Source organism: Bos grunniens, chromosome 3 (genome assembly GCF_055505025.1).
Source record: "Bos grunniens cultivar Pamir isolate PY7600 chromosome 3, Bosgru_T2T1.0, whole genome shotgun sequence".
Lineage (NCBI taxonomy): Eukaryota > Metazoa > Chordata > Mammalia > Artiodactyla > Bovidae > Bos > Bos grunniens.
The window spans coordinates 98,951,587-98,973,100 of NC_141167.1; the positions used below are offsets into that span (position 1 = coordinate 98,951,587).

General features: G+C 40.3%; 1 protein-coding gene and 1 long non-coding RNA gene across 7 annotated transcripts in view; one reads left to right on the top strand and one right to left on the bottom strand.

Annotated features, from left to right (window-relative positions):
* Positions 1-4,751, top strand: part of LOC147376231 (uncharacterized) — a 33,615-nt gene extending 28,864 nt beyond the window's left edge. For both annotated transcript variants that reach the window (XR_015160865.1, XR_015160864.1), the window contains exon 3: positions 1,886-4,751. This is a non-coding gene — a long non-coding RNA (uncharacterized LOC147376231). The remainder of the gene's footprint in view (positions 1-1,885) is intronic.
* PRKAB2 (protein kinase AMP-activated non-catalytic subunit beta 2) lies at positions 4,158-21,348 on the bottom strand. 5 transcript variants are annotated; one of them, XM_086392208.1, is made up of 8 exons: positions 21,330-21,347; positions 19,758-19,940; positions 15,742-15,908; positions 14,817-14,910; positions 14,480-14,600; positions 11,332-11,465; positions 10,603-10,671; positions 4,158-8,707 (listed from the first exon to the last, which is right to left on the bottom strand). In XM_086392208.1, exons 2-8 carry the CDS (start codon positions 19,911-19,913, stop codon positions 8,630-8,632), a joined length of 819 nt encoding a protein of 272 aa, XP_086248334.1. In that variant the 5' UTR covers positions 19,914-19,940; positions 21,330-21,347; the 3' UTR covers positions 4,158-8,629. The 5 variants fall into 5 exon arrangements, with proteins under 5 accessions (XP_086248334.1, XP_086248332.1, XP_086248337.1 ...); XM_086392206.1 differs by lacking the exon at positions 21,330-21,347 and adding an exon at positions 20,204-20,411; XM_086392211.1 differs by lacking the exon at positions 15,742-15,908 and having other exon boundaries at positions 21,330-21,348.
* Positions 21,349-21,514: the final 166 nt, after the last annotated feature.

Genomic DNA, 21,514 nt, shown 5'->3' on the forward strand with positions numbered 1-21,514 from the left:
TCTGGAAGCGATTAGCCTGTGATCTATTAAACTCTATCTCTGTGCTGCTTTCTCCCCTGTGGTATTCTACCCCGTGCATTCTGCGTTGTTGGTCTTTGCAGTTACCAAACTGGAAATTCTCAAAGTATCCAACCTGGGAAATTCTTAAAGTATTCAGCCTAAATTAATTTCCTGTTCTTCAGGGATTAAAGTCCTTTATTGCTTGGTTTTTAATATCTAAAAGTCATTATTTAATATATTTTGTCTGAGTCTTTGGTTGTTTTCAATGGGAGGATAAATCTAGTCCCTATTATTCTATTTTGACCAGAAATAAAAGTCTGGTAATTTTTGATTGGGTGTCAAAGTTGTGACTATTTATGTGCTGGATATTTTTGTATTGATAGTTTTTTTTTTTTTTAAAGATGTATTTGTGTATCTCTGACTGGGTCTTCATTGCTGCACACAGGCTTTCTCTAGTTGCGATGAGAGGGGCTACTCTTTGTTGTGGTGCACAGGCTTCTGATTGCAGTGACTTCTCTTGTTGCAGAGCACAGGCTCTAGGTGTGTGGGCTTCAGTAGTTGTGGCACATGGGCTTAGTAGTTGTGGCTCAGAGGCTTAGTTGTTCCATGGCATGTGGAATCTTCCTGGACACCTGTGTCCCCTAAATTGGAAGGCAGATGCTTAACCTCCAGAACACCAGGGAAGCCCTCCTATAGGTATTCTTGAGTTTTGTTTTGGAATGCAATTATTTGGAAACCACTTGGCCTTTTAAGAATTTTTAGGATAGTTCTTTTGTGTCCTATCCCACATTAGTCCAATACTTGACAAATGTCTTGGGACCATGTGCTTCAAACAAGTTCCTTTTCTCTAGCTGGTTTTATTACCACAGAACCAGGGGTTTTGGGAGATTTTGCTCTACTTTTTATGAGCTCTTATGGTAGCTCTTAAGCCTCCTATGCAGTCCAGACTTCAATAAGTGTCCTTTAGAGAAAAATAGCTGTGCATTGATGCCCTTCAAGTTTTCAACTCCTCCCTCCATCACCACATACCACTAATGGCTTTGTTGGTTTCACTTTACCCCCATCATATACCTTCTGCCTGGGCAAAGCTCAGTCTTCAGCCCATGCTCAGAATCAGCAAACAGCTACAGGGAGTAAGATGGCTAGTGATCTCAGTTTGCCTTGGACGGTTCTACGTTCCCTCTTGGATGTTAGTTCGTTCGGTCCTGGTTGCAGCCACAGTTCCCTGTTAATCTAAAAACAAGATGCCCCTCTCAGAATCCATTCTGTGCTCGGACTGGCTGTTGATCAGGTAGATCCCTGGATTCCTTTACTCTCCCCAGATTTCCTAACTCTAGGTCACTCTCCCAGACTACCTCCAGGAGCCAGCTCTGCCAACTGGTGGAGAAAGAGAAACACCATCTTCATGTTTCCATTTGTGGATACAACAAAAGACCAAACCTTCAAAATATCCCCAGTCTGTTCCCTGACCCCCAAGAAATAGTTTCTGAGATCCTGTTGAATGCAACAGCCATTCCACTACCTAATCCCAACACCTAACATGTAATCATGACCCAGAACTTGTAATCAATGACAAATATCCCTGAAAACAAGAACTAAGTTAGGTCTGTAGTCAGAGTTTTGAGGATCAGTCAGCTGGGAATTAAGATTTTTACCTCCAAGATCCAGGTATACCGGTCTGCTGTAATCTTGGTGGCTCTTTCAGGTGTTCAGAATTGTCATCTGATGTTCTTATCACAAGCTAGCACTAGCAGGAGCGCTTTGGAAGTTGTAGTCAAGGGAAATTAATTTAGAGTAGCTGAGAATTTGGAGAAAACCCATTTTTGTTTTAAAATATCTTATTGCATGTGGACCTTCTGACAGAGAACCTTGCCCTCCTTCCTAGAAAGTCAATGAAGAGAATACTCTCAAGACAGGAGTCTTCTTCAGAGTACGACTGAGTGCCTGAAGAATTCTAACAGAGAAGTTCATCTCCAATGTAAGTGCCCTGGAGCCAGGGGATGGATTAGAGAAAGGGAGGTAGTACTCGAGATCTCCATATGTGCTGCTGAATGGTGACCAAATAGGGCCACAGAGAGACTCACAAGGTCTCCAAGCCACCTGTGTCATGGGTGATTGTTGATGTGGGAGAGGAGAGGAGTTTGGAAGGGATACAATAAGACTCCAGATCAACTGGGCCAGAAGGAAGTACTTTAGAAAACACGTCAATGAAAGTTTGAGCCTTGATAGAATTCTGGTGCCATTTTGTTGTTTCAGTGACCAAGGTACATGTTTAGGAGACTATTCTGCTAGAGGCTGAGTCCCCATTACACCCACCACTCTCTACCTCTAGTCTGCATGCAGTCTCCTGACTTATTGTTGAGGTTTGGGGGTAACTGTTTTGGTCCATTTCTACTATCGCGGTTCTTCATTACCTGTCCTTGTACATCTACACTTCTCCAACCCTCTCTGTTCTCACCCTCTAGTCACTCCCACCAAGTCATTCCCCTCTTTCCTTTGAGGAAATTTAACTCAGATGACTTCAGAGCAGCAAATACAGAGTAGCCTGATTGTGTTCTTTGAAGAAAAGTCCAGATGCTAGCTACATAAAAATGCCATGAAATAAAGGGATGGAAAATAATAAGGATATTATAATCATGGCCCTGGGCAAAGCCATCTGAGGGAAGTGATCGCTGTCAGAATGAAGTATATAACCTGCTTTCACATACAAGTACATATCTGACAGAGAAAGAATAAGTAGGGAAGTTCCAGGATAATGGTCCTCATTTCTGAATATATGTTAGAATCATCTGGAGAGCTTAAAAAATATAGATACTTGGACCCCATGGAAGAGATTTTCATTTAATTGGCGTTTAGGGGCTTCCCTCATGGCTCAGACAGTAAAGAATCTGCCTGCAATGCAGGGGACCTGGGTTTGATCCCTGGGCTGGGAAGATCCCCTGGAGAAGGGACTGGCTACCCACTCCAGTATTCTTGGCTGGAGAATTCCATGAGTAGATGAACCTGGTGGTCTATGTCCATGGGGTCACAAAGAGTCGGACACGACTGAGCAACTAACATTTTCACTTTTTTCCAGTGCCTCAGTGGTAAAGAACCTGCCTGCCAATGCAGGAGACACAAGTTTGGTCCCTGAGTCGGGAAGATCCCCCTGGAGAAGGAAATGGCAACCCACTCCATTTTTCTTGCCTAGGAAATCCCATGAACAGAGGAGCCTAGTGGGCTGCAGTCCATGGGGCCACAAAAGGGTCAGACCCAACATAGCAACTAAACAACAAAGTAGTAGGCTCGGCATCAGTATTTTTATAGCATCTGAACAGGTAATATTAATGTGTGGCCAGGGGTGAAAACCATTAGGCTAATCCAGAACAGGATGATAGCTAAGTGTGCAGTTTACAGAAAGTGCTAAAACTCAAATCAGAGTTTGCATTCCTCTAGTTAATGTTGGCTGGAGAAGGCAATGGCAACCCACTCCAGTACTCTTGCCTGGAAAATCCCATGGACGGAGGAGCCTGGTAGGCTGCAGTCCATGGGGTTGCGAAGAGTCGGACACGACTGAGCAACTTCACTTTCACTTTTCACTTTCATGCATTGGAGGAGGAAATGGCAACCCACTCCAGTGTTCTTGCCTGGAGAATCCCAGGGATGGCGGGGCCTGGTGGGCTGCCGTCTATGGGGTCACACAGAGTCGGACACAACTGAAGCGACTTAGCAGCAGCAGCAGCAGTTAATGTTGGCAGATCAGATCAGTCACTCAGTCGTGTCCGACTCTTTGCAACCCCATGAATCGCAGCACGCCAGGCCTCCCTGTCCATCACCAACTCCCGGAGTTCACTCAGACTCACGTCCATCGAGTCAGTGATGCCATCCAGCCATCTCATCCTCTGTCGTCCCCTTCTCCTCCCGCCCCCAATCCCTCCCAGCATCAGGGTCTTTTCCAATGAGTCAGCTCTTCACATGAGGTGGCCAAAGTACTGGAGTTTCAGCTTTAGCATCATTCCTTCCATCAAAAAGAAGAGGAATGATATCATGTGTCCCATATACCTATTACATTTCTATTTAAAAATATCCATGTGGCAATTTACATTCTTTAGGTCCTGAGGCTACCTGGAGGGATACATCTTGATGGTATAATCAGTAACTGATGAAGAACTCAAATATTATTGCTGTATAATACTTTTATTCCACAGTTTTATGGGGAAAAAACTCACATTTCAGTATGTGTTACATCACAGAATTTTCAGACGCATGTCAGAATCCAGTGACAAATTACATTTGGAGAAAAGCTTTAAAATCCATTCTTGTAAGCCACTCCTTTGTGAAATATTGAAAAGCAGCTTTGTCCCTCAGCACTAAAGATTACAAAAAGCACCATTTAAAGGAGGACTGACATATTTAATTCCCTTCAAATTATAGTCTTATTCCCCCTTTATAACAGAGCTGTATTCATTCAAAATGTTTTGGTGAAGTAACAACCAACATTCTAAAATTTACCAAAATTTAAGCAAGTTTCACATATGAGGCCAGTGTGGAGATTAGAACTAATCAACATTAGTGAGCTTTGGCTGCTCTAAAACCACAACCTGGGTAGGTGTTCTGTAGATGGGAACAGAAAAGAAGTTAGATGACCAGTACATAATACTTAGGGTAGGTACTCCTCAGTCATTTAACCTGACTACAAAATCCACAAGATATTCAGTATTTCACACCAATCATACTGCAAAAGCACTATGCTACATAAAATTCAACTCCACTCACGTTAGAACTAATACAAAATTTAACTTTTAAATAATTTATTCAATTCAAAACACAACTGAGTAAAGCAAATCAAGACAAAGCCCAAATTTGAATCCTGGAGGGATTCCATTGCCAAGAACTGGATTTCTTAAGTAACAGACTCTTAGAGCCTTTTCCTCTGCTTTTCTTATAATTTTTAAAGATTTGGCCTTTTTATTCTGAAAGTTCCAGTTCATCGCAGAAATGACAGCCCTTCAACCTCCAATTGTGATTGGTGCTTAAGGAGAGACAAATGCTAAATCCAGAGTTTTAAAAGACCCTAACTCCTATCCCTCCCAGGTCCTCCATCCCATGGGTAACTAGAGTCAGCAGTTCCTAGTAAAATACAGCAAGCACTCAGCTTTAACAATGAGTCAGAATAATGCAGGAACCAATGGTGTATCTGCTCTTAAGTCTATGCCCCAAATCACTAGAACGTGAAGATTTAGAGATCTCTGAGAACAGAACATATTGCAAACATACTCAAACAAAGACTATTGCATATAATTTTTAGTTGAGGTCAAAAATTTAAAAGCCCTATTTCCCCAATTAAAAGCAGGGGAGTCTATCGTTAATATGTCTCCTTCATTTATACCCAGATTAATATAAGCCCAGTCTAGAAGTAAAACTTCTTTCTTAACTTCATTTTAGCAGCATACATAGAGTACCAACACTTTTCAAAAAAATTTTTTATCTCAGATCCATTAGGTAAGAGAGACTAGAAATAATCAGAGTGAAGTGACTGGGCCTGGGTTTATAGGATCCTGTCAGAAACTTCTCTTGAATTCTTTTATAGGGTTTCTCTACCATATATAAGCATTTTTTTTTTTTTAAGCCAACACTCTTGAGGCCAGATACCCTTCAGGGGTTTTGCCTAGTGATTAAATCCCATTCAACTCTAATCTTAAAGCAAGCTAATAATCCTGACACAGATGCTCTTCCTTCCATGACACATCTACCTTAACAGCAAGATGACTAATATTTGCTTTAGGTAACCTTTGACTTTAGACCCTTGTAAAGTTTGCCTGACACATGAAGTTAAAGCACAATATAGAACAAAGTGTAGAAAACAGAAACAAGAGACAAAGGGAAGATTTTTTTATATGACAAACTCTATACAATGGGATCTAAAGACACCAGGATGTGTCTGAATTAATTTTAAAAAGGGTATTTCTAGTTCTGGGTTACTTAAGCCTTAATTTTCCTAGTATCAGTCCTCGGCTCAGTTACTCTGCTTCCCACAACTCCTATACCATGATACAGTTCTTTAATAGTCAGCCGCCTCAAAGAGTTACATTCTTACTTATTGACTCTGTGAAACTCTTATAGGCAAAAGCTAACCAACCAACCAAACAAAAAAAAAACAACCCAATTTTTTACTCTATTCATTTTCAAACTCTGTCAAATTCTTCTGCAGAAAATAAACTATCCCTTTAACCAATATAAAAGAATGAGTGAGCTGTACTTTGGGGTACTTTCCTCCTTCCCTTTCAGCCTAGAACAGTTTCTTGGAGGCAGACTGAGGAGAGTATGATAGGAATTATCAAGGCCATGGGATGTTATCAGCAGCACAGAGAAGGGACAGGGCTGCATAAGTCATCATCCAATTCCTCTTACTTGTCCCTTTCCAAAACTGCTGGTAGGCTCCAATTTCATATCTGGCTGAAAGATTGATTACCTCAGAATTTGGAAAACTGACACCTTCTGCACGTTTCCAGATTAGAAAGATTGGAAGGTCACCAACACCAAAGCCTGCTGTTGCTGAAGACAGACCCATTCATTTCATAGAAGCCTCTGGCCTGAGAAAAATGGGAGGAATCTTTTTTCCTACCCCACGCTAATGATATATCTGTGCAGAATAGAAATTTTAATACATGAACACAAGGATGATTACATGATAATACCGCTGACAAGACATATAAGTACAACAAAACCTTCCATGTAGCAAGCAAGACTTTAAATCCTAAGTGACTCACTTGTTTACTGGGTATTAGAAAAATACAAAATTTTAGTATAACTGGAGACAGTGTAGATTCTGACAGTTGGTTCTAACAGAAGTTTAGAATGGTACACCATTCTAAATGTGACTAAAACTATAAAACATTCTCCACAAAAGCATTTTGCTGTAGATAGTGGCCTCGAATGGCTAGAGTAGTATTTACTCTCAGCAAATAACCACCAAAGCACTTAGCAATTTGCATTCTCAGCAAGACAGCAATCCCATACCATACTGCTCACACAGATGATCTAAGAGTTCTACATACCCAAAGACAACTATGTCATCAGCTTTACATGGGAAAGAGAGGAGGTAGCTAATTGACATGTGGGTGCCCTTTCAGTGGGACTGGGCTCATCTCAAGGAGCCTCTCAAGCATCAAATCTGGCCTCCTTCGGTACTGAATGTTTGGCTTGCATTTATTTGTAATGCAAGAGCCACAGAAACTTAGGGGAAAATATCTTATCTCTGAATCTCAAGAGTGGATTGAATAGAAACTTTTTACTCCACAAATGGAAATCACTGACCCCTCTTCATCATCAAACACTTTTTGGGAAAAGATACAGAAGAGCAAGATGACTGTTAGCATTTAGCACATGAAAGCAGTATTTTTCATCGCTGAGACTACCAAGGGTAATGTCTTGCTTCTTGGCGTAATGAATCTTTAAGTTGAAGGAAACTTTTAGGTGCACAAGATGAGCCTGAACGGGCCTGTATCTAGAACAGTGTTTACTGTAATGATGTACACAGAGTCAGCCTCATTAATGTACGATTGTACAGGGCTAAAGAAAATAGTGAGCTATTTATCAAAAGCTTAAGTTCTCCAAAAGCAGTCTCTTTAGAGCAATGAAAAGGCATTTTTTGGAGAAAAGAAAAATGTAGGCACATAAAAATCTTCCAAGGACAAAAGACATGAAGGTTTTTACTAGTTTTACTCTTACCTTCAAAGCTGTCTGTGAAAGAAAACATGGAAGCAGGGCCAAACCAGGTGGGAAAAAGTATGGGAATGTGCCAATACAGCCTTAACTGTGGCACCAAACCAAAACAAGAAAACAGACCTTCTGCATTCTGCCTTTCATATCATAGGAAGCCAGTTTCTTCAGTAGAAGTTAAGGTAAGTGGTAACAAAGTCTCATGGGCCTGTGCTGGCTTAAAAAGGAGACATTCTGGCAGCCCTAGTCTGTGAGGTGGGTCAGGTCTCACAAAGCCTTTGAAATGGGTCACTTACCTACTAAGTTCTGTGCTAGGAAGGGTCAGGTATAGGATTTGAAGGAGGCTAACAAAGCAAGAATGTGAAATGAAAGGGAAAAGGGTTCTTATGGGGCATCTGGTATCATTTAAAAAAGCACAGATTGTGCCACATTCTCTGGGAATACAGAGAATCCATGCAAGAAAAGCTGCTCCTACAAGGAGGCAGCTGTAAGTAGGGCAGCAGTCTGGCACAAGTCCATTCCTTGGAGAGCCAAGGTAGTAGCAGTGATAGAATCTCCACCCAACAAGGATCCTGAGAGTTTGTTCTTCATTCACTTTAGGAAAAAAGATTCCTGTAATGGCTCTTCCTGAAGCTCTCCCAAACAGGTCTTGGTGAGTTCCCATAGGCAGGGAGAATACATCTAGCTAGGAGGCTTCCATTAACTTTCCCTTCATATGTATATATATATATAGTGTTAAAATAAATTCCATAAACTCATAAAGCTCTCATCTGCAATCAAATGCAAAAGCAGAGCATCCTACTCAGGCACTGAAACACACATATTAGCCTCAAAGCAAATCAGCCTTCCAGTCCCAGCTAAGACTGGTCCAGTCCAGAAAGGCAAGGGAGATGCTTCTCCTGAATCCTGGGAGGCAGGAAGGGATCCCTCAGATGGGCTTGTACAGAAGAGTAGTGACATACTTCTTCTTGTAGCGATGGGTTGCACTAAGGACCATCACACTGTCCTGCAAGGGAAATAAACACATGCAGTTAATTCACTAGTTCAGGATGAAAACAGCTGTTCCCAGCCATTAATCCCTCACAGTTGCTCACTTTAAACAGAGTTACTTTGATATTATTTTAAAAAAGGTGGTTTGGGAGTCAAATCAATTTGTTTTGATCCTGACACCTACTGTTACACTCTGTGACTCTGAGTGTCGTTCAGTTGCTAAGCTGTGTCCGACTCCTATCTCCAAGTCTTTTCTCCTCATCATTACAAAGGTTAATACCCACCATTAAGATGGCTCTAATGATTACCTGAAAATATCTGACACAGAAACTGACAGAAAATAGGTGCTAAAGAAATATTAGTGTTCTACCTCACTTCCTTTTCCACCTCAAATTCAAATATTGGGCTTAAAACTATCATGGAAAAAAAAAGAAATATTGTGACATCTGTTTCTAGAAGGAAGTCTTAAAAGCAATGAGAAGGATCACAGCAGTGGTCCTTTTGAAAAACCATTTCCAAGCCCCAAAACAGGTCTAATTTCCATTGAGTATCTGGGGCTGGACTTAAAAAACATCCTCTCTGATCAAGAGGGGACTCAGGAATCATCTTCTATCCTTGAACAAAGTAGACCCTAAAATTCTCCTTGGAAAGACACTCCATCCAATGAAGCAATTCCAAACAGCTTAAACTATCTTGAGAGAACCAGGGATAGGTATCATCCACAATGAATACTTACCAGACTGACATTCTGTGACCATAGTATACAAATCACAGCCTAAACATGACAGCAGCAAGGCAGGTAAAAAATTTAACTCCAGAAAGAGTTTGGTAGAAATGAGGAGCAGGTGACAAAAAGACCTACTTGGAAAAACCAGCACCATAATCTCAAGGAAAGAACATGGAATGAGGATAGGACAGGACCTCAGTCCTCTGTCTAGTCCTTACTGGCAATATGACCTTCTCTTAGCCTTAGTTTCTTTATCTCTAAAACAGGAGTTAAAAATAATACTTATCTCACAAGCTTATTAGGAAAATTAAATTCAGTAGTATATAAGTACCTTGTAATCTGTTACAGACAGCTGTATCAGTGATTTCCCTAATCTGGCTACATATCTAAGAAACATAAGCAACTCAATAAAATTACTGAGGCCCATCCTAGATGCACTTATTCAGAATCCATGGGGATAGAGCTTCTGAATCTGTATTTTCACAAACTTCCCCCAAATAATTCTGCTGATGCTCAGCTTAGTTTGGTAACTATAGAACTATATAAAATATCCCAACAGCCAGACCACAAAGACATTACAGGACTGAACAGATATTTTCAATCCAGAATCTAAAGCAGCAGAGAAATTAAGAAGCATTCTAAGAAACCAAGAAACATTCTAAAAGCGGGGGAGCGGCGGGGTGGGGGTGGGGTTGGCGGTGCACAGGGCAAGTCTGGTCACATTTCTCCTTTGAGTAGTGTATAGGAAAGATGCAAGCACTGGCGTATATACGACTCAGGCACCTTAAAGCAGTTCATGTCCACCTTTAAACACTGGAGGCCTTAATATCAGATTTAAGCATTCTTTGAACTGGAAAGTAAACTTGTTTTTTCTGCAAATGAAATCCTAGTACTTACTATGAACTCACACTTAATTAAGTAGGTGGTGCAAAGGTTATAGCTACCCAAAAAGAAACCAAGAAACAAAAAAGTCCATTTAATCACAGGGCAATTCAGCTAGCCAGAACTCAGATATCAAGACTAAGATTTAGAATAAACAACTCACCCTTTGGTTAAAAAAAAGAAAGTTCTTCTCCTATAACTGGACCATTACTGCCAGCTTCAGCAAACCACTAGAGAACATGTGTTCAACTCTTGCCCTCCTGTTTTTGGGAGCTATGTGAAGAAGCAGGCCCACCATTTACCTTAATGGACAATGCATAGAGATGGTTCAGCATAACATGATTGGGCTCGGGGAGCAAGGCTGGGTCACACTGTTTAAAAAAAAAAAAGACTACATGGGGTTAAATGTACAATCTTAAACCAAACAGTTTATTCTTCCTCAAAGATCTTTGGAACTGTTGAGAAACTCAAAACTAGAAGGTATTATTTTTTTTTTAAATAATTCACTTATTCTAGTATACATCAATAATACATTCTCATCACAGAAAATCACAAAAATTCTGAGTCCAGGGCAGAAACTCTAAGTTTCAGAATCTATTCATCCTCTTTTTAATAGACCTTACCCACAACACATATGGAAGGTTTGTGTTAAGAGGCAAAAATAATCTTAGTGGGAATCAAGTGAATTGACTAGAAATATAAATTATATGAAAAATATGCTTCTTTTGGATATCGCCAAATGATAAATACTTCTTATTTTATGTTGGAATAAAAGTCTTAGAAACTGTTTCTAGCAATCCACAGCTCTGAGCTGATACATTAGGACCAGAAGAAAACTATGAATTTTGATATCAGTACTTGGAAAAGTCACAACACAGCCCTGGAAAAAGGAACCTGTAATGCTACTGATACATACATGATTCATATTCAACAGACCTTTGTAATAATCCCAACCTCTAAGATTACTACACTTTGGCTCAAATAATCCTAGTAACCCTCAGATGCCCCAGCAATATTTTTAGAATACTCACAGATATGTTAGTGTCTTTGTTAAGAATAACTTGGAGAAGGTGAGGAGGCAGGATGGGTGGAGATTTAAATCTCTCCTCTGATCGAAACACATACATTTCTTGACCATAAGGCCCTGGGGGTGAGCTGGAAAGGTCTGGAAGATATTTATTCAAATATAAAGGAAAGTTGGACAGCTAGTACAGATGCATGAAAAAACTGTCAATACGTGGCAGGTAATATTAAATATGGTAGAAGTCAAGAATCATTAACTTGTGACTTGTTGGGTCTATAACTATAAGGCAAAGAAAAAGTCTGGGTCATCCTAAACATAAACCATGAGGTTCTTCATGGCAACATGATGTGGAGGACAGGGTAAGAGATAAGGATGTAGGTTCAGGGGAGAGCTACTCCATTTATCAACTGTATGACTTGGGACAAATCTCTCTACTATAGTCAGTTTCTTCATTCATAAAATGAAAACAACAATTTCTGCCCTATTTCACAGTGTTTTGATAGGAATCAAATGAGACAACAGATGTGACAATGCCTTTAAAACTATTAAACAACATGAAAATATTAGATTTTTCTTTTTCCCACCCAAGCAACAATAAAACTCTAGGACTATTGATACTACAATGACTGTAACAACGAGGAAAAACGGCTACCAATGTAGTAGTCATTAGGGAAATACAAGTTAAAACCATAAGATACCACATCACACTCATTAATTTGGCTATAATAAAAAAAGACAGACAATAATAATTATTGGCAATGATGTGGAGAAACGAGAACCTTTGTACTATTCCCATTGCTGGCTGGAATGCAAAATGGTGCAGCCACTCTGGAAAACAGTCCAGCAGTTCCTCCAGAAGTTAAGCACAAAGTTACCGTAGGACCCGAAATTATACTCCTGGGCACATACATACCCAAGAGAAATGAAAACAGATGTCCACAAAAGAACTTGAACATAAATGTTTATAACATCATCATTTGTAACATACAAAAAGTGGAAACAGTCCAAGTGTCATCAGCTAAATGAATGGATCAACAAAATGGTATACCCATACAATGGAATTTAATTCAGTTGTAAGGAATGAAGTACTTAACATATTAAAACATGGATGAGCCCTCAAAACATTATGCCAAGTTAAAGAAGCCACACGAAAAAGACCACAAAGTTTATAATCCCATTTATATGAAATGTCCAAAATAGGAAAATCCATAGAGACACAAAATAATTTAGGGATGCCAGAGGTGGAGAGAAGCAAGGAATGGGAAGTAACTGCTAATGGGAATGGAGTTTCTTTTGGGGGTGATTAAAATGGTCTGGAATTAGATAGTGATAATGGTCGCACAACTCAGTGAATACACTAAAAATTATCTAATTATACTCCTTAAAAGAGTGAATTTTATGGCATGTGAAATTAAATCTTTAAAAAATGGGAAAAGTATATACAGATAAGAACAGAAACACAAAAATGAGGAGAACTAGAAGTTTTTGCTTAATATTTTTTACAGTTCCTAGTAAGAAGGATTTTTAAACCAATTCAACATAAGGACTCAGAATTCAATTATATGTGGGGCAAAAGAAGAGTAGCAAAAATACTGTTATATTAAACAATATCTTAAAAACATATAGAACTTGACACTTTTCAAAGTACTCTGTTATTTTGTCATGTGAACTACAAAATTACTCTTGGCAAGTACACAGAACAGTATTTTTTCCCTTTTCATTAAAAAAAAAAAAAAAGGTAAAGTTATTTAGCTAAAGTCACATACATAGCAAGATGGTCACTGAGTGCAGATTAAAACTCAAGATTCCTAATAAAATGTATTCTAAACCTTACCTCAGAGGATCAGGAAATTGGGTGAAAGAAGGAAAGGAAGAATATCAAAAGTATGCTAGTCTTCTCTCTATATAATTATGATTATATGTCTATTATTCACTGGTTGCTTTGTTAGAATCATATAATGCAAAAATTTAGCCATAGTGGCCTTGACATTTAATTTGGTATTTTTTAATCTCTCTTTAATCTCTATCCCACCAGTTAAGAACAATGTCCAGCCTTACTTTCTGACCTTATATAATGAAAACAATATCTGTAATTTTTCTAAGCAGACAATATTATACTATTGATTATTCTCTTAGAAATTATTCTGCATAAGTTACCCTTGTGTCCTGAGATTCTAATATGTCTCACTTAGGCACTGTGTCTCCTCAGCTGAGAATCACTGAGAGCTTAAACCTTTGATTTTACTGATAAGAAACTTTGAAAACTAAAAATGCTGAAGGACTTACGCATAATGGGAAAGCTAGTTAGTAGCAGAGGCAGGTTTTGAACTCAAAAGGGAGAAGTCTGTTTACTGGGAACACAGTTCTTTAGACACTCACAGTCTTTACTGTAAAGTAACAAAACTGGTAACTGTGAATGTGGACGGCAAATCACTTTTCTGGTGTTATAGCCAATGTAAGTAGAGATGAAGGCCTTGGAAAAAGTACTGGGAGAAACAAAAGGATATAGGTCTATTCCTCTATCGAGGATTTTTTCTTTAACCCAAAACTTAAAAATTTCAGTTAACATACACACAAAAGAAATTTGAGGTTTTTATGACTCTTTTTTCCCCAAAGACTGCCATATGTGTAGGGCCTATTAAATATACAACTGCCAACTAAGCTATCAATCTGGCAGGATTAAGTTGAGGCAGCTAAACAAGACAAAGGAGATATAAGTAGCTCCTGCTAGTTGATACTATCAAAGGTCAATGAAAAAACTGAAAAATTATTAGAAATAGCTTTTTAAACTATAGATCACAGCACATTCGTTGTTTATAAAAAGAAGAATAAAGCAGAAAATAAAGTGCTTTACATGTAATAAAGGCAAACATTATACTGCAAGACATGTTACTGGTTTGTGTGATGTGTGTTGGGTTACAATGTAAATTTAATGTAGATCAAATATATTTACTTTCACTTACTGTGAAATCAAATACATTACACAGATTTCATTCTCAGAGAATATGACCTAAATGTTTATAGGAGAAACATACACATACATACAATTAGGAAGATTCCTAAATCGAAAATGAAAAAAACAAAAACCACTCTTGGGAAGAAACATGCATTATAAGAAAGGAAAGATCAAGAAAGAGCAAATACTACAAAATTACCTCGACAAGATGTCTCTGAGCTTTCCATTGAATCTAGCTTTAAAGCATCAAACACCTCAAAATCAGATTTCTTGACATGGATCAAATTGTTAATTGTGCCAAGCTGACTGGTAACCACAGGCTGAAACAGTGAATGGAAAAAAAAAAAAATTCATGAATCCCCATTTCAAATACATCTCATCCATTCAACTCTCCTCTTTTTAGAAGGGATTATACTTGGCACCACCATCTTTTATCAACAGGGAAATCCAAAAGCAATGATATTTGACACCCAGTGGAATAATAGCTAAAAGGAGACTATTAAGCCAGTGGTTACCCTCAGAGGTCAAGGTCTTACCTCTGATGGATCATGAACCCACTGTCCATCCACAAAAAACTTGTACTGGTGCTCTCCCTCAGGGAGGTCCAGGATGGCAACAAAGTCATTATGGCTACAGAAGAAAACAGAAAGTTAAACAGGCTAAATTCTTATTAGAAGACAGAAGATAAATGTAAAAGCCATGAGGCAATCACAGTATCATACCAGTGATCTCCCATATTCCTAAGTGATTGCACCCCCTGGAGTAAAAATTAATAATTTATAAACCCATTCTCCTTTTCTATATCCCCTTGAGCATGTATTTGCTATCCCTCCTAATAACTTTAATTTTTAACTAATATCTGGAAAAGAACAATAAAGATATTAATCCCCCAGAATGTTTCACCTTAGTACAACTATTTTGCTTCAGCAGAACAGATCCCTCAGGAGTGTAAAAAAGATAGTGAGTAGGTTCAGGATAAGAAGTGCCTCAAGGTACTCTTTCCACATTTTGGTGAGCATTTTCTAGAAAATTACCTACATACAAAGGGCCATAGTCAGTTACATAACTCATTGTTGCTCTGCAAGCAACAAATAACATTACTACCTAGAACTTTACAACGTGTTTTGTTTTAGTGCAGAAGTCAGGGCAGCTGGACTCAGGCAGTTACGGGAGACTTCCCACAAGCATAGAAAGGACTTCTATTAACACAATGCTAAAGAACATACCTACAAAACTGTTGTAAGTCCCTCTAAGGCAATGACATTGTAAGTGGTAAAACATCTCTGACTCACTATAAGGTTAAAAAAAAAGTCACAGATGTAGTTACTGGTCACAAAAAATGTTCTAGAGAAAGTCCCTAGCAGGTGGAGAGTAGTCGTCCAGCCAAGTCTCTCTCCTGAGAAAGGAAATTGGGTCTCTACTCCTGGACCCAGCAGACTCAACCAAGACACTTGTCTTCACCTCTTAATCAGTGGAATCTTGGTGCTCCAATTGTTGAAGGACCCAGAGATGAAGACCTCCTTGCCTCCTTCAGACCAGCGGATAACAGTGGGCCGGGCCTGCTGTGTGGGCTTTACGGAGTCCTCCAAATCCTGCTGCCATGATACAAACTCTTTGTCCCCAGGGAGCTGTAAGAAGGATTAGGTCATCCCTAAATTGTGACCCTGGAATTCTGAAAAGGTCACTCTCCTCCTTAGGGCAGAGAGGGGTGCTACATTTCTGATAAGGATTAATAAGTCTTGAAATTAGCAACTACATCAAACTTTGAACAAAACTATAGAAAAGAAACTCATCTAGGACCCAAATGGTCAAATGGCTTATGCTCAAAGTCTGCCCAAATCATAGCTTAATTTCTGAGTCTGCATGAATCACTCATCCTTTCAGAGCCTTAGGATTTCCCTTAAAATACAAACAAACAAAAAATCTTACTTCCTGTTACCAGATTAACTCATAGGCAGACAATCATGATATGCTTATCTCTTAAGAGAAAAAATATGATAATAAAGCACGGTTCTACAAAAAATAATTAAGTTAGTCATCTATTTTTTTTCTTTTGCTGTGCCATGCAGCATGCAGGATCTTAGTTCCCCAACCAAGGATTCAAACCCTCACCCCTGCAGCAGAAGCACAGAGTTTTAATCACTGGACCACCAAGGAAGTCCTAAGCCATGTATTTTTCATATGTAAATATAAGCATCTCAATTATCAATTATCAGTTGTAATAGAAATTAGAGATACTAAAATTCTTAAATAATTCATAATTTCCTCTTTAGTTAACAGGTTATAAAAGGACATTAAATATATAAAAATCAGATCACTGGTTTCCTAAATTTTGAGAAATAGTTATGAAATCTTACTTATTCATCTATGCCAGGCTTATACTAGTAATTTTCAGGAGTAGGGATGAAAATTGTGGAGCTACAAGAAGCATCAGATCAAAAACACAGTTTCCTTTAAAAAAGTGGTTCCAATATCAAATGAGGTATGTAGGGTTGCAGAAAAAAACTGACTCCTTAAGTCAAGTTTCTTTTCATTACTATCTTTTAGAACAGAAACTGGCAAACTATGGCCAGTGAGCCAGATGCTTTTACAAATAACGTTTTACTGGAAAATAGCCACACTCATTCACTTACTCATTTTCTATAGCTGCTTTCATGCTGCAATGGCAGAACTGAATATCAGTGACAGAGACTGTATGGTCTGCCACAAAGTCTAAAATATTTACTATATGGCCCTTTACAGAAAAAGTTTGTTGATCCACACTTTAGAGTGGCTTAAATGACTTTGGTAATAAGTCTTCATGGTAACAAGCCAAAATATTATTAATACCAAATAAAATAATGTGGGATTAAAAAAAAGACTAGTTTATTCACTTGCGCTTTACTTTCAAAATGGCTGAGGCAGTCTACCTTCCATACTGTCTCTGAATATTCCTCAAAACTACAGTATGAGACGTTAGTGGCAACATAATCCTTAGTAAACAAAGAGAACTGAAGGAACTTTCACATTATATAAGAAAATGACTTAAGAGAAAAACTTGATCTCCATTTTCTCAAAGCAATGAACTCATTTGACAGTCTGGATTAGAATTACAGAAATTTTTACATTCCTAACAATTACATATGCCTCAGATTCTGATTCAGATATAGGACCTGGGAATCTATTTTTAAGCTTCCCAGACAATAATACTAAAATTTAATGTTGAAAATAAATAAAGAAATCTCATCATTAGCGATACATCCTAAAATACTTATAGATAAAGTAATATTTGATATGATGGGCTGGGATTTGCTTAAAAATAATTGGTGGGGGTAGAGTGGATTGGGGTATAGACAATATGAATTCATTCATGATTTGATCATTGTTTAAACTGGATGACAGTTATATAGGATTCATTACACTGCTCTCCTGACTTTGAAACATGGAAAATGTTTCAGATTTTCCATGAAATGTTTAAATAAATCCCAGGTAAGTCTAATGTGCAAATAGGACTGAAAACCATTGAACTAGTTCACTGAAGAACGGTGGCATTTGAAGCAATATAGGCCCTTCTGCCACTGTTTCTATCATTTACTTGTATGCTTTATTATTTTAGAATTTGAAAGCTATAAACTATTAATATGCCTAGCTTTGGAAGAAAGCCCTTCCACATATGATATGATATTTCTGTGGTAGGCATCAGTGCAGCTGACAAGCAGGAAGATTGTTTACTCCAAGTTAAATAGTCAGCAAAATCATCAGGAAAAGAGGCAAAACAACTAGAATTACAATTGAAAACTGTTTAAGTGAAACACTGAGGAAAGAAACAGAATAGACTGAGCAACTGTAAAATCTTAGATTTGGAAATGACCTTGGGAATTATTTGAACCAATCTTATTTCACAAATGGCAAGACTGAGGTAAGGGAAAAAATGATCCAAAATAGGCTCCATTTCAGACAGAGCAACCTGGCTTTTATTCAGGACACCGATTACTGCAGTCACAGTTTGAAAAGTACACGGTACTTAAATCCTGAGTCATCAGTGTAGGAAATGGATAAAAATACAATCACCTTGAGAAAGCTTTGAAGAAGTAAATTCAGATGGCTGGGGAGACAGCCCAAGTGTTGAGGAAGAAGTCCTGAAGTGGAAGAAGCAAGAAAGGAACAGAGAAGAAACCCCAAGAAATCACCTTCACTTCTCTTTGTGATTATGTTTTCAATTGGGATCCAAGAAAATAAACAGAATCCACATTTCATGTATTACCAACCCAGCAAAATTACTCTCTATTTACCCTGGTGGCTCAGATGGAAAAGCATCTGCCTGCAATTCAGGAGACCCAGGTTCAATCCCTCAATAGGGAAGATCCCCTGGAAAGGGAATGGCAACCCACTTCAGTATTCTTGCCTGGAGAATCCCATGGACATGGGGTTGCAAAGAGTCGGAGACGACTGAATGACTAACACACACACACATTTACAAGAGTAAATAAAATAAAACCTCAGATGTGTGGCAAGGGATGAGTGATAACATCAAACACACCCCAGTCTCCTCAATCCCTCCATTTTTCTACTTCATCCCAGTCAGACTACCAGGTGGAATTACTGTATTTAATGCAGACAGTTCTAAAAGTGATTCGAAACATTCGGATGTAATTTTATTGCTGTCAGCTCCATCTATCCTTTCTGTAGAGTGAACACAAGTTGCCACTTTCCTGAAAGTCCTAGACTGACAGCCAGGTCTTCAGGGAAACTGCGGGTTGTCCCTTTTCAGCTTGGTAATATCAAGTACTACCGGGAAGTGAAGAAATCCTAAACTTATTTGCTCTCCCACTTAAGAAGTAGCTGGATATGAAAAAAAGCACCTCAGCTACAACTATGAAGTTTGAGATGAAAACTAAGCAGTCAACCAAATAATGTCCTTTACTGATCCCCAAGACTAGGAAAAAGTATTCATATAAGCAAGGGGTTGTTGCTCACAGTCATGCCAAAGGGAAAGAGGATCTGAAGTGCTGATCTCTTAGAAGGGCAAAAATGAGACTAATACAAAGAAGTAGAAGTGTTCAGGGAAAAGTAAGTCACTTATCTACCTTAGGGCAAATGTGAGAAACTGCCGCCTATGGTCAGCAACTCAGGTAACCTACAGTCTGAAGTTTTTCACAACCTACAAATTCATCAATACTCTAGAAGAGGCACCCTTGCCGGTCAGGAGAATCAAAGGTGGAGGTTGGGGGCGGGGGGGGGGGGGGGGGCGGTTGGCCTCATCCTAAAAATGTGGCAAACAGAGGAGTCCAGTAACAAGAACTCCGCCTCTATCCTATTTTGAGGCAGCACCGCAAAAAGAATTACCACTCAGTATCTCCGTCCCCAGAAAAAAACCTTTAATTCTAAAAGCCTTAATTCGGGTCAGCGTGGTAAGAAAAAAACAAAAGAGGAAGGAGGAGGCCTGACACCCAGCCTGCTGCAGGACCACCACCAACTGGGGGCGTGGGGACGCTCACCTTGGAGTCCGGCAGGCTGAAGACGCTGGGGTCGTCGGTGCTCCCCACCATGATCTTATGTTCCTTACCCGGAGCATGGCCGCCGGCGCCCTCGGCGCGCGCAGCCTTGGCGCCGTGGCGCTCCCCGGCCACTCGATCGCTGGTGGTGTTTCCCATGGCTGTGCAGCTCGAGTCGGGGGCCACCTGCCGTAAGGAACAGCATGGGGCAAGGGACACCCCGGCAGTCTTGTCAGGGGAGCCCCCGGCCCCGCCCCTGCGTCTGGGGACCCGGGCTAGGGAATCCCCGCCCCAGGGAAGCCGTGCCTGGGGGACCTCTTCCTCTCTGGCCTCCAAGAACACCCGGAACCCCCAAACCCTCCAGAGGCCGGCTGCTCAAGAAACCCCCTTTCGGGAACTCCCCCGCATCCCCCGCGCTCACGGTCCAGGGGCACCCCCAACCCAATCACCTCCCGCGATGCTCTCCCTCCTCCCGGGACCAATGGTGCGATGGCTGTTCTGCGGATAAAGCCACCAATAAAGTTATCGAAATTGAAACCTCGCCCGGGGCTAGCGAGCCTGGTTTCCTCCTAAAATGGCTACAAGATCAGTGGCGTGGGGCCCGCCCCGCGCGCGTTCCCTGCGGCCGTGCCGCTACGGCGCCCGGGGCCAGCCGGCCTCTCTAGCCGCCGCCGGCTCGGTGGTGGGCCGCCACGCGCTGCCTCCAGCGCCAGGCGGGGGCGCCCGTGCCACAGTCAGCGAAGTGCGGGGCCAGGACCGCTTCCCTGGCAAGCCAGCGCCCGAATCTTAGGTTTAGTTCAGTTCAGTTCAGTCGCTCGGTCGTGTCCGACTCTTTGCGACCCCATGGACTTCAGCACGCCAGGCCTCCCTGTCCATCACCAACTCCCGGAGTTTACTCAAACTCATGTCCATTGAGCCGGTGATGCCATCCAACCGTCTCATCCTCTGTCGTCCCCTTCTCCTCTCGCCTTCAATCTTTCCCAGCATCAGGGTCTTTTCAAATGAGTCAGCTCTTCCCTTCCCATCAGGTGGCCAAAGTATTGAAGTTTCAGCTTCAACATCAGTCCTTCCAATGAACACCCAGGACTGATCTCCTTTAGAATGAACTGGTTGGATCTCCTTGTAGTCCAAGGGACTCTCAAAAGTCTTCTCCAACGCCACAGTTCAAAAGCATCAATTCTTCTTCTCTTTATAGTCCAACTCTCACATCCATATATGACTACTGGAAAAACCATAGCCTTGACTAGACGGACCTTTGTTGGCAAAGTAATGTCTCTGCTTTGTAATGTGCTGTCTAGGTTGGTCATAACTTTTCTTCCAAGGAGTAAGCGTTTTTTAATTTCATGGCTGTAGTCAACATGCAGTGATTTTGGCACCCCCCCAAAATAAAGTCTGCCACTGTTTCCACTGTTTCTCCATCTATTTGCCATGAACTGATAGGACCAGATGCCATGATCTTTGTTTTCTGAATGTTGAGCTTTAAGCCAACTTTTTCACTCTCCTCTTTCACTTTCATCAAGAGGTTGGTTGAGCCCAAAGACCTGCCATGCGGAAGGGATGGTTCCCAAAATATACCTGGGGTCCCTTCCTGGGCTCTGGTGCACCGTACCGGGAGGAGCTGCGTTGATTTCTTCTCGGCCTCCTCACCTGGCCTCAGGTTTGCCAAATGTTTTCATTTTGTAGCATCTTTTCGTCAAGCTTGCCAGAGAGGTGAGTTCCTGTAAGGAATAAGAACACGGACTTGCAATTGAAAGCTAAGG

Bases quoted from the DNA above. Each gene is read 5' to 3' on its own strand.
- PRKAB2 (XM_086392208.1), bottom strand. From the start codon at position 19,913: ATGGGAAACACCACCAGCGATCGAGTGGCCGGGGAGCGCCACGGCGCC. The intron at 15,909-19,757 runs GTGAGCGTCCCC...TCCTTCTTACAG, and splicing joins TCAGCCTGCCGGACTCCAAG to CTCCCTGGGGACAAAGAGTT. The intron at 8,708-10,602 runs GTAAATGGTGGG...TTTCCCTTGCAG, and splicing joins TCTATGCATTGTCCATTAAG to GACAGTGTGATGGTCCTTAG.